Source organism: Homalodisca vitripennis, chromosome 2 (assembly GCF_021130785.1).
Source record: "Homalodisca vitripennis isolate AUS2020 chromosome 2, UT_GWSS_2.1, whole genome shotgun sequence".
Taxonomy (NCBI): domain Eukaryota; kingdom Metazoa; phylum Arthropoda; class Insecta; order Hemiptera; family Cicadellidae; genus Homalodisca; species Homalodisca vitripennis.
In genome coordinates, this window is record NC_060208.1 from 188,856,206 (window position 1) to 188,869,069 (window position 12,864).

Genomic DNA, 12,864 nt, shown 5'->3' on the forward strand with positions numbered 1-12,864 from the left:
TGGTCAACTTTGTCGAAGGCCTTGTCAAAGTTGATAAATGCAACATCCAACTGTTTATCTGATTCCAAGGCAGATAATATACATTCCTTAAATATCAGCAGGTTGATAACGGTTGACCTGGAAGGGTTGAAGCTTTGTTGTCTAGGACAGACTAGGGATTTCAGAAAAGGTTTTATAATTTTAGTTAGTTATAGTAGTTTACAGTTACCAAATTCAAAACTTACTACAGACTAATAGCTATTTTAAACATAAAACAGTAAAATATCTAAATAATTTAGCCCTGCAACTGGGAACATTGTTAATACTTTAGGTTATATTTTTGCATTACAATGTATCAGTGACAGTGAATTATTTATTATATTATGTATTTAGGTTCAATTGTTTTTCTATATTTATTTATCTTTTGATTAGCAAAGCCACCCAAAATTTTGGGTATTAAAATGTTTTATCAATTTCATTATTATAAAATATTTTGAATGGTTTGTAGCAAACAGTCTGTACATTAGTTCTACTGTTAACCAGAATGATAGTTACCTGTAGAAATGTGCGGCCCTCGTCCCGGTACAGACGAAAAGGAGGCTCAGATTCTGAGCCATTACGACTACGTAGATCCGCCCAGCCATGAGGAGTCAGGAACTGCGACCCCGATACCACACAAATTGGGGACTCAGATCCTATAACAAGTCCTCAATATTTTCATTTTCATCTATTATACATTTATGTACACCATGACATGGAACAATAAACAGCTTTATCTCTTGTTCTGGTTTTGTTAAATATGGTCATAATTATTATCTAAATATTACCACTCTACATTTGGCGGTTTGATAAAGATATTATTAAGTTATACAAATATATATATCTATTTATATATTTATAAATATACTGTATATAATATATATATATATAATATATATATATATATATTATATATATATATATATATATATATATATATATATATAAAGTTATAAAACAGTATAACCTCAACAGTTCTTATGTCACTGCTGGGAGACAAATCTATTTATCTGATCTATGTAGGTATTTACTTACTAATAAAATAAATAAGTATATGCGAGACTTATGATTTACAAAAAGTTAAGCAATCCAAAACTACTCATAGAAGATCCTTTGCTCCAAACAATTGTCTCATCAGGGTGAATAATATTGCAGAAATAAGCGTATCTCTAAGTCTAAACTATTTCACTCAAATTTATGAAACTAGAATACAGCGCTTAAGACAACAAAAGAGTCTCAATTAAATATTGGTTGGATAAAATGTTAAATTTATTATTTTCATCACTGTTCCACATCTGCCTGATACAATTAGTATAGGCAGCTTCTAAACTGAACTGTTACACAATTGCGTTTTCATATTTCAGGCGTTCTCCACGGAACATACGCTCCCATTAGGCTACATGGGCTGGTATTATTTATCTATTACTTCGTTCTCTATGTGATTCCCTTCACTAAACTCTTTAAATTGTTAAACAGAATTGAGGACCCACACGACATTCTTGTTTTATCAATAAACATTTAAATAAATGTTTTCAACGCCTATCAAATGATTAGCTCCATTGCTATTATAATTTATATTCATAATTTTTAAAATTCGTGTAGAACATGTTTACTCTTGAATGACTTTGCGTTTGTTTTTTTGCCGGAGCTACTTCTGGAGTTGAAATCTTTAGTACAATATGAAGAAAACTCTTATTTAATACGATGAATACCAGAATCCAAGAGGAAGAAAATACCTTAAACCATTTTAGTGATAGCACTTTTAACGCCTACTTTCCACTATGAGCTTCTCCATTAATTAATTGTAACCACTGAGGTCCAATTTTGATAACTTAAAACTTATTTGCTCCATTCGATGCAAATACCTAGCCTAGTGAAATGTTCATCGTAGTTGGTCTCAGATTTTTGGAAAGTTTTTCTTTTTGAATATTGAAGCGATGAAGTACACCAAAGTTTGAGGTATTTTCTAAATAATCCATTAAGATATCGAAAAAATAAAAAAAATAGGTTTGGATGTTTATTAGTTATATCTTAAAGTGAAACATCTCCAATAGTTCCTCGACTATAAATAAGGGTGTAAAACAACATAATGTTTAACATTGTTCTTATGAGGGAAAACTCATAGTCATTTTATTACAGTCGGCTCTTAACAGGTCGTATTGCCTCAGGTCTGCACCTAATTTACTACACGGATATGTCTGTTGCTTTTCAGTACCTTTACACAATCTCCTAATCGCAGCCATGGTCGATTCTCGGCTTTGGAAGTAAAACTCCACCTGCTAACTACGCCACTCCCGACAATGGAGATGGAGTCGAACAGAACGGTGAATGGAGGTACAACGTACACACTAGCCGACTACGCCACCGTAGACGATCACGATGATGATCTTACGGAAACTTGACTATGTCCGATTAAAAATAATTAGGCTACGTAATGTGTTTCGGTTTTTAGTTAACTAATCTTAGAAATTTAATTATGGAACTAGTCTTGTTCCTGATAAAGTTTTATAGATATTATGAACAAACTAGGGGCGAACACGGAGTTTAGCTGTAAACGGCCAATAACTGAGGCAGGTAGTCAGTCAACAGCCATTTATCGGATGTTTACATGCAGGAAGCGGGCAGTCGACAGGTGTTAGCTCCTTCATCAGAGTTAATGTCCTGGCAGGCGACAAGGACGCGCGCCAACTCCGTCTTGACCTTACAGGGAATCTGTTGTAGTTACCTTTTTTTAGTAGTAATGGAAATCGACCGTATGGCAGCACTGCGGTTGTTCAGTATCAGGTAGGCGATTACTTTTAATCAAGTGTTGTGGAGTAGTCGTATAAGTTTGTACTCTTAAGATTTTTGCGGGAGTTTTCAAAAATTCCACTTTACTATATTCGGTTTACCCTTGTTGCATTGCAATTTATTGAATAAGTGGTTATATCATAATCGGAATACAACATAGTTTTTTATCAATAAGCTTTATTGTTAAATCGTTTGTTTCTTGTCTCTTGTTACCAAACTGTGATAGTTCAAAACATAAAAAATAATTAAGTTGAAGTAATTGGTTATGAATTACTATGGGTCCGATATTCTAGATCGTGCCTTATACTTTGTCACACATTGTTTAATTAAGTCGCTATCTTCAGGTATAATTTTTGGGGGAATTAGTGATACTAACTGTTCTTGCCTCATGTCTTAAAAATTGTTTTCCTAAACTCAATGCCTTTTTTTAGTGTAAAGGCACACCGTTGTTGTTCCTTATGTGTGTTTCGTTTCCAATATTTTCAAAATTTCAAAACCAAAATCATCGAATTGGACTCGAGGAGTGCTTTGATGGTAATTAAAGACTTCCTTCCCAAACGCCTGTTTTCGATATAAACAATGCGGTTTAGCATCTCTTAGAACAATTTCGTCATTATTTGATTAGTGAGTGAGGAAGTTCGCGCTGAGCCATTGTGCTGCAGTAACAGGTGGATCAGTCAATACAACTTGCCAGTGGAGGCCGAGGCGTGAATGAAAGCGAAAGTCCCCGGCGAGAGTAAGGTGACCGTGGCCGTGGTGTGTTCTCTCCCAAGGTCGTGCGTAGTTAGTAGTATAATGGTGACCGGTAGGTAGCGTGGCTCCCAGATCTCGCCCTTTCTCCTCAAGCTCCTCTCATTAGCGGGCCGGCTAGCCGCTAACATTTACAACACTATAAAAGACGAGCTTTTATCGTAACTAATTAAGTTTTACCGATTTATTACGACAATAACCACCGCACGCGGCTATTGCATACAAGTTTGTTACGTAATAGAAAGAAGTTTGATATGGTAAATAATAGTGTTATGGAAAGTATTGTTGGAAATATTCAACATAAAGTATTAATAAATAATTAATGAACAACGAATTTATTATTTTGCAAGTCATAAGATAAGGTATCAGCGTTAATAATATTGAAAAAACTCTGTTTGAAAATCGACTTCATATTATCCATACATAGAAAGTGTTGGCTAAAAAGAATCTGCACAGGGCAAGTATGTAATTGAGTTGAATTTATTGATTAGAGAATATTACAAGATTATAGCACCGCCAAAACAACATAACATCGGTAAAGACACTGTGATGAAGAAAATTCACATTAAATTACTCTTTCATTAATACTGTACTTTAAATTTAGTATGAGTGATTACATTATTTCAGTGGCAGTGGTGAAATAATGTCTAAAATAAAAGATAAGTGGCAGTTAATAAATAGAAGGAACAAATGTACAAATACTAAATAAATATTCAATAAGAACAGCAAAAAAGTACGTTCATCCGAAAAATAAATAACAAAATACAGACTATAAAGATATCAACAATAATGCACTCTAATTTGAATAATAACAATACAAAACGAGGATATAATGGTAACAAATAATAAAATATGGAGCATAATACTATGACAGAACGCTACACAAGTAGTGTACAACACATTTATAAAGTAGTACTAACTAACATATAATATGAACTTCAATAAGTAATACAAAACGTAAATGATATAAATAATAGGAATACAAAATGTGCGGGCTATTTGACAGTCGGATTGAATTTTAAATATAATAAACGCGGATACATAACTGCAATAGCACTTTGTGATTTTAATAAAAATTTTGAGTCACCGCAACATGATCAATATTTAAAAGGAGCTTTCATTTTGGTGAATTATAAATCTAACCAACGATTTGACAGCCGTTCTAGTTAGTACTGCTACTTTGAAATACTTCCAATTAACTAATATGTTCTCAATTTCATCTAGAATAAAATAAAATTATAAAGAATGTAGTGTTTTAGCAACATCTCTCCATACTTAGTAAGAGTCCTAGGAGTTAAATGTTTTATTCTGGATCAAGTGTTACAAAATTGTTTATCTTTTTATTTTTAGTATATTCATTTGTATTAAAACTATATGTCAATAAGTTGATTAATATCCTACATTTTCCTTGATTCTACTTCGTTTTCTATTAATTAATAGAAAAATACTTTTCTGTTTTTTTTAAATTTACTCCGTAAGTTTTTAATAGACAGTATAATATAATGTATTAAACCGTACCCATTCAGGGCACGCGTCCACTACACCAAAATGGACACTTGGGCTGTATCCCTGTATTGGACTGTATCTCACCAGGGCAAGAGTTCAGAACAGTTTCTACACAGTGACAGTGACATTGAGATAGAAAGTACCAGATACAATACAACGATACAATCAGTGTGACAGTTACCTGAGAAGCTGATCTCGGCGCTAGGGTACACGATCTGGCCCTTGAGGGGCAGGAACACGAAGGGGATCTTTTGGTGTGTTGAGCCCGACAGAAACGTTGCCAAGGGGCATTCTGAAACAACATCCAGTGGGTAAAACAAAGTATTATTATAAGCTAAATTGTGATCTGTAAACAAGTACCATCAATATTAAAATCCACAATAATAATAAACTGCATTGTTAACAATTCTCAATGATTTTGTGACAAAAGCATATTTAAGGTAATGAATATGTAAGAATATAAAGGTATTGCAATAAGTAAAAAAAAAAAAAAAAAACACTCTATTGTGCAAGAGTGTTCGTTCAATATGTAGCCTTGGATTAATGAGTAGGAAATTAGGAATAACTTAGCTGCAAAGGGTACATTTAAAGAACCATAAGTGCATTTCAGTCTGATTTCTGTTTACTGTACTTTGCATTCCGGAGAGGAAAGTGCGTATGAAACTTTATTATGAATGAACTTTTTAGTTTAACATGTGTTTACAATTCCTTCACATTCTAAGTAGTCTCAACAAACAGCTTCAAGAGTTGGAGTATCTAAATAAATCTTTAAATTAATCATGAATTTATGAGATATATTAAAAAAAGACGAAACAGTTCAAAAATATTGATATTAAGAATGTTAGCGTTGCAATGTTTGACCAATGTACTTTCCTTATATTTATATACATATATTTCTCTGAAACATAATATTTTGTCCACAAACACATGGAACAATGATTAGGAAAATTTGCTTTCAACCTGTATTATTGTGCCACTCACGATCTCAAACTTATTTTAGACGCCTTCTACTGTTATTAAAAAATATATGGTTTACTGTATTGATACTGTTTACTCCCGAGGAGTGTAAATCATTGATATAGAAGAAAAGAATGATTTAAAGAATCTGTGTTGGTTCCTTTAATCCATTCTTATCTTCTGGTAATTAAAAAAACACTAACACAATAATATTGTGTTGTGTATGATTTAGGTGGTGTGAATTCCAGGCATTGCAAAATTAGCAAAATTACGTGTTGAGTTGCACCACAAATGATACATTTAAGTTAGTGTTGTTAGTTGGATTCGATCAGAGTAAGACAAGGTCCCTCAGCTGAGAGCGTTTGTAACTCCAGCGACCGGGATAGAAGTGTAGAGTTAATTTTCTTTAAGCAGCAGGTTCTACGCGTACAGTCCGAGGAATACTTCGTGTTGTTTATGAACTCTTCACTTGAACCGCATCCTTGACTTCTCCAAGAGTGGTCTCCAAAGTCGCTCCGTTATAGCCGCGCGCTGTTGTTGACGGTGTAGGAGGCCGAGGTCATGACGCTGAAGTGACCGAGGAGTCCTCGGCTTCTGTCCGGTACAGTTCTCGGTCCTGTCGAATCCATCCTCCGCGTGATTCTGCGCCGCCGTTGCGCTTCACGGCAGTCCGTTGGGCTCAACACACGTCCAACTCTGAGAACCAGCCCAACCCCCTTCCTTCCACAACAATGCCCTTCCCACGCCTCCGCCACCGGTGCCATTCATACCTTGCTTTACTTTCGCACGTATGTCCGAATGTATATTGACGTGCATATCTCCTTCTGATTTCCCACCTGTCAAATCCTATTGAAAATGATACGATATGGGAGCCCAAGGGATTTTGAGAGCCAGATTTATTCTTTCCGTTAGTTTACTTAAACTTCTTTTAGTCAGTAACCTAAAAAAATATCTTCTATGAGATATTCTCGGAATGTGGGGTAACATGTACGTCAAAGAAACTCCTAGTAGGAATATCTCGATGTCCTCTTGCCTTAGTACGATACTGTATTTTCGCGTTATCAGTTGGAAATTGGAACAGTAGAAGATAAATATGTGAGTAAACTAGCTTAAAATATCCCCCATGAATAATATATTTTCTGGTAAAATCGTACATTGTGTACAGTCTGGTAAAATCCTACATTGTGTACATTCTGATAAAATAGTGTTGTGTACATTCTGATAAATTCGCACATTGTGTACATTTTTTTTAAATCGTATATTGTGCCCATTCTGGTAAAATTTGAACTTATTGAAAATTACAGTTGAAGTCACGCACACTGTAACATAAGTTCCAACTAACCAGTCATACATGACATCAGATTCAAAATTAGACTGTTAGGACTAAAGCCGATTAGTTTTCTCAGAGACTTTTTTATGAATTCGTCAGTAAAATAAAACGTATTTTCTACTAAAAGACGCTTTCCTGGACCCCGAAGTCAGTTTAGGGTTTTCTAGGCTTTTTGTTTGATACACACAAGGAGAATTGGTACTAGTTTGACGTTTGTAAATGCAGTCGTCGTGAGCATTCAAAACATATATTTCCTTTTCGTCCCATTTCCTGACCAAAACAGAATATAATCATACCTAGAACGTAGAGACAAGTTAAATTCAACAATTGAAGCCTCCTTACTGCATCTCTGCATGGCTCTCTGAACTTTAATTTGTAAGTGATTTGAACAGATTTATTTTGGAGTTGTATTTGTATTTAGCACATTCGCCCCAGAGTCCTAAGCTATACAAATTATGAAGACATATCAGGCTATAGTATTAATTACTTCATAAATACCTGTAGTAACTTTAGCACAAATTTTGTCTGCATGGTCGCTCTAGGTAGACCAAGCCATGGTCAACGAGAATTTCCAAGAAGTCTGTGGAACCATGTTGAAGAAGACTAAATTAAAGAAACGTATATATTTTGATTGGATTGCCTTTAGATTCAGTTCAGATAAGTGCACAAATTATGTTCAAAAAATAAATTGATTTCAAATTCTTGAAATTGACGGCTTCAATGCCAAGAATCATGTCCGTGTATTAAACAACCTGTTGGCGAGAATGGGGGGAAAATTGTGATATACTATCTGTTACAGCTGTTCAACAACGTCAGTTGTCCAAATATGGAATATTATCAAAGATCTGATACAATTTCTAAGTAAAATTAGTGAAAAATAATATTTTTACACATTGAATGTTTCAAACAGGACACATTATCCGTGCGGGTAAATAAAGAAAGAAAGCGAAACAAACACAGCGAGACACTAAATACAGCACATGCATATTCAGACAATTAATACAGTGTGTTCCGACGGTGCCGTTTAACTACCGACTTCATCAGGAATTCGGGGCCAAATAATTAAAAACACATCGAGATAAGCCAAACGAACCTGCGTGTTAGAAACGCTCGGACGCGCAAATGAATCAGCGCGGACAGATTCAGTTGTCGGGTTGTCGACCATTAAATTGGCAGCTACTACACGATACGTAATTACATACAAAACCCAAAATCTGTACCACAATCGGGTACGGGAGGAGCTATATTTTTGACCACTCCGGAACGTTGTCGCCATATCTAGAGTCGATTTGATGTTTTCACACCGATGCTCGTTCGGAACCGCCACCTAGGAATAAATTACTCCGAGGTTCAACGTTTAATAAAGGACAACATTCCGCATCGCGGTCCTCCCATTCTGCCGCCTGAATTAAACTGGTATACAAAGGTGTTCCATTAATTATACGGGCGGGCCCCGCGATAAAATGAGAAATTTGGGTAAGCCCCGCTGAATGGCAAGAGATACTGCGCTTAATTCATGGTAATTTATCAGCTATAAACTAGGTAGGGTATAACGTAACGGTGGAGTTGCCGCATTAATACATAGAACCTGCTACACGACCGGACCAGCGCGGCGGCAGCGACTCGGCGGCGGCAGAACGTCACTGGTTCCGTAACACCGGACACTGGATAGTGTTAAAGGTTAAAGTCCTCAATCACTAATCGTTGTGTTGTTGGTTTCTAGTGTCATGCACCTTGCGTTTGTTTATCTCCGGGACTTGCAAATTTATTGCCATCGTCACAACCTTATACAGGTTGTCCTTAAGGATTGTTGGAATTCAACAGACACGGCATGGGTTCTCTTTATCCATTTAGGAACGGATAGTTTATCACCCCTGACACTGAAGACTAGACAAATTCCGATAGAAAATGTTTGCACGTCGTGTTTACACGTTTGACGATGTCTAATATTCCATTAGAGGTCTTTATCTGGGAGAATTTGTCAACGTCGGGTCCAGTAAGATTTACTATATCGAAGAACATCTGGAGGGGAAGCGATCAGAAAATTAAATGGTCCACCGTTCAGTCACAGTATCCAGTGGGCGGAAATCTGTGTCGAACACCGAACACTCGGTTTCATCGTAGGCGAAACTAACTCGAGACCGACCAACGCATCGGTGATTAATGAACTGCGTCTTTGCTTCGACCCGACTCAAATTTCTCACCGAAACTTCTCGCCCGGGTTTCGAGTAATCTGTGGCCAAGGTCAAACGGCAGCGGTATTTCGGATGCTAATTTATGGTTCCGCTTTAAGTAGCAATTTAAATATAATGGCTCCGGACGTTTGGATGTATTGGCCGGAATACATTGCGGCCAGCGTGGTGTGTGCCGGACCGTACCTGTCCCATAAATACGGGATGTGTGAATGGTCTGTCTTGTTTGCGCTTAGCCGGTAACCTTTAAGTCAGCCCTGTGATATACTGTGCACAAATTCGGTGATATTTATAACGAATGCGTGCCGGAGAAAACCCGTGGAGGTCAATATCCGAGCTGAGATATCACAGGAAGGTGTTAGGGGAAAGTGCTCTGCAGCAAATTTGAAAAATCCCTGATTATTCTTTAAACTATTATCTAGTAATTCTATTCTATTAAGTGAGATTATATTACATTAATTTAATATACTGGTCACGCGGGATAGTAAAATAAAACAATTCTGGAAACAGCGGTAAGTGACTTTAAATTTTAAACATTATAAGAAATTTTCTAATAATAAAAAAACATAATTTTAAGGAATAATGAAAATTGTGTTGTTTTAAACGGCTCTGAATACTAATGTCAAGAGCACTTTAAGCTAAAACTAATACAAAACCCATGTATCTAAAAAAAAAAAAAAAAAAAAAAATATATAGCTTCAGGAGTACAATGGGTGTTTTGACTTACACCTTTGGAACTTCGAATCATTCAAATTACCTCTGGCACGATACACTGTGTCCAGCGTCGGATAAGGTATCAAAGAAACATTTTAGAAATATCAAAAGTCCCAATAATGCGTATCTTTAAACGCGTACAACACCTTAAAATCTTCGCCCTTTCGTTCAAAGGAAAATTTTGAAAAATACGAAAGTCCCGTAGAGAGATACTAACTAAATAGTTGGTACTAGTGGGTTTGGAAATTTTTCATAATTGTCTGTCTGCCTATCCGCTCGTATTTTGAAAAGAAACTAATTTTTAGACTAGAAATTTTGTATGAAGCTTCATTTCTAAATATTGAGGAATATTGAGTTTCAATATCATGCATGCCACTCCGTTGGATTTGGCTTAGCATTACCGAATATTTTTACATTGGTGTTACGGGTAATCATGATATCAACGAAAAAATACCAGAATTAATAAATTTGTAAACATACTCAGTATACACGTATAGGTTGTAATATGACATAACACATCCAACTTTATTTATCGTGACTTACTGTGTAAACTTTATTATTTAAACACACTTTATTATGAATGCCAGTTTAATGAATAAAAATGCGAATATATCATGTGGCAAGATATCTCGTGAAAACTTTCATCTGTATACTTGAAATCTTCCTTTCTGCTTAGACGATAATGTGTTTTATGATGTTACGTGTCTGACCATGGAATTTGGCTGAACGTCGTTGAAGCCTATCACTCTAGAGACTGACAGATTTTTCTTTTGTTTTCCAGGGGTTGTACAAATTTTGTTGCCACATGATTGTTTGACGTATCTGTCAATAATGAAAAAAGCTATTTACTTGAAATTTTGCAAGTAACTTTAACGAAGCCTGTTACGCACCACGTGGTGTGGCGTACTCCTTCCTTGTTTAGATCTTGATTAATCAAGATGCATACTTATTTCTACTGAAGGTTGGGACAAATTTTGCGAAACACTCCAATTAATCACCAATTAAAATGTAGTGAGCGAACTGATGCTGATGCCTACAAATGCATTCGCAATTTGTCCTGTGTACAAATGCTCTTCACGACTACATATCTTTCTTAACTTCTTTAGAATGTTTTCAACACTTCTCCTAATCTTGGTCTTTCATATAGTTTGTTACTTTTATCACTACGATGGCTTTCTTTGAAAAGATCCATTCAATCATCAAACAAAATTCGGCTCAAAAATTAATTTGCTGAAACTTGTATTTGCTTTTTGGGAGTTATAGGCTTTTGACGTATCCAAATGTAACACGTATGGAAAAAATCCCTGTCAAGTAATCGATCATCGTAGTAGGTCCACCAATTTCCCAATAAGATATCTAAGTTATCAAATCGGATACTTAGATGTATTTCATATTAAACTAGTAATAAATCCACTTACTGTAATAGTCGATGCAGTGCATTTTTTATATTTTACAAATGGTTCCAGTAATGAGACAGGTCTGCAGTTGTCAAGTACCGTTCTCGCAGACTCGTCGCCGTCTCTAGATTGATATGTGTAGCAAAGCCTGTCCTGGAACGGTACAAACATGCAAGTGATGTGATTGATCAGAGTCTCGCCAGCCACTACCCGTTTCACGGTCTCTGACGCGGTCGTCTGACCAGGTTATGACAAATTGACTTGTCCAGACGCACTTTCCTGGAAACTCGTCTCAACACCGCGACCGCGACTGCGACCTCTGCACGACTAAATGGTCTTTAACCTCCCTTCTCCAGGACTCCCAGAGTGACCAATCGCATTCTCTTCGGATTCCTCTGACACAACTCTCACCAAACCAAGCGACCTCTATGTTTCTCTGGTCCGCTGTCAAAACTTTCAGATGTCACTACAGCTTTTCTAGTCCTAGTAACACACAATTAACTAGATAAGTATTCAAATCAGTAATAAGTTGAAATCCAGATGTAACTAACTATTAATGGCTTTTAATCATGTACAAAGTTTTCCGAACAAAATATGAAACAAGTTGTAGTGAAGGAACCCACCCATAGAAAAACTGTTCCAACTATCTTTAGTATGTTATGTCGACTTATACATTTCGAGCAACATAGTTTGCTTAAACGATCATGTGTATTCGTTGTATGTATGATCGAATGGCTTTGATAGTTTCCTTAATGAAGAATTTTCGAAGAATACAACAACCTATTTTATTTCAGGTTTAATTAAAAAGTTTTTTGTGTGAAATGTGCTGATGCATAATAGACTAACTTTTCTACTATCTAAATTTATAAATTCAATGTTTGCGATTAAAATGAAAATGTCCAATATATAATGTAAAAATATAGCTCTAATTTGTATTTCAGTCATGATTCTTAGTAAATAAGTTCTTGCATTTGCGATTCACAAAGTGTTTATTGTGAGATCATCCAGCGAATTCTTTTGGATAGTTTGTATTCTATATTAACACTAACTGGCTTCGGAATGCTTTAACAGATATTTACCATTTATTACCATCTACAAGCACAAGCTTGACTTTAATGCAAATAGTAAAATGATTATTATTATGAATTATGTTTTCCTTACCTTTATGAACGAAATATAATTTGTTATCACCAGAAAATTAAATATTAAA

The 12,864-nt window shown here is 35.6% G+C and overlaps 1 protein-coding gene across 1 annotated transcript in view; it reads right to left on the reverse strand.

The window, feature by feature from the left end:
• The window catches only part of LOC124355186, a 34,320-nt gene that overhangs the window by 10,382 nt on the left and 11,074 nt on the right, over positions 1–12,864 (reverse strand). Inside the window, exons 3-4 of the mRNA XM_046806191.1 lie at positions 5,246–5,356; positions 535–674 (exon numbers count right to left, since the gene is read on the reverse strand). Coding sequence (XP_046662147.1) covers positions 535–674; positions 5,246–5,356 — 251 coding nt within the window. The remainder of the gene's footprint in view (positions 1–534; positions 675–5,245; positions 5,357–12,864) is intronic.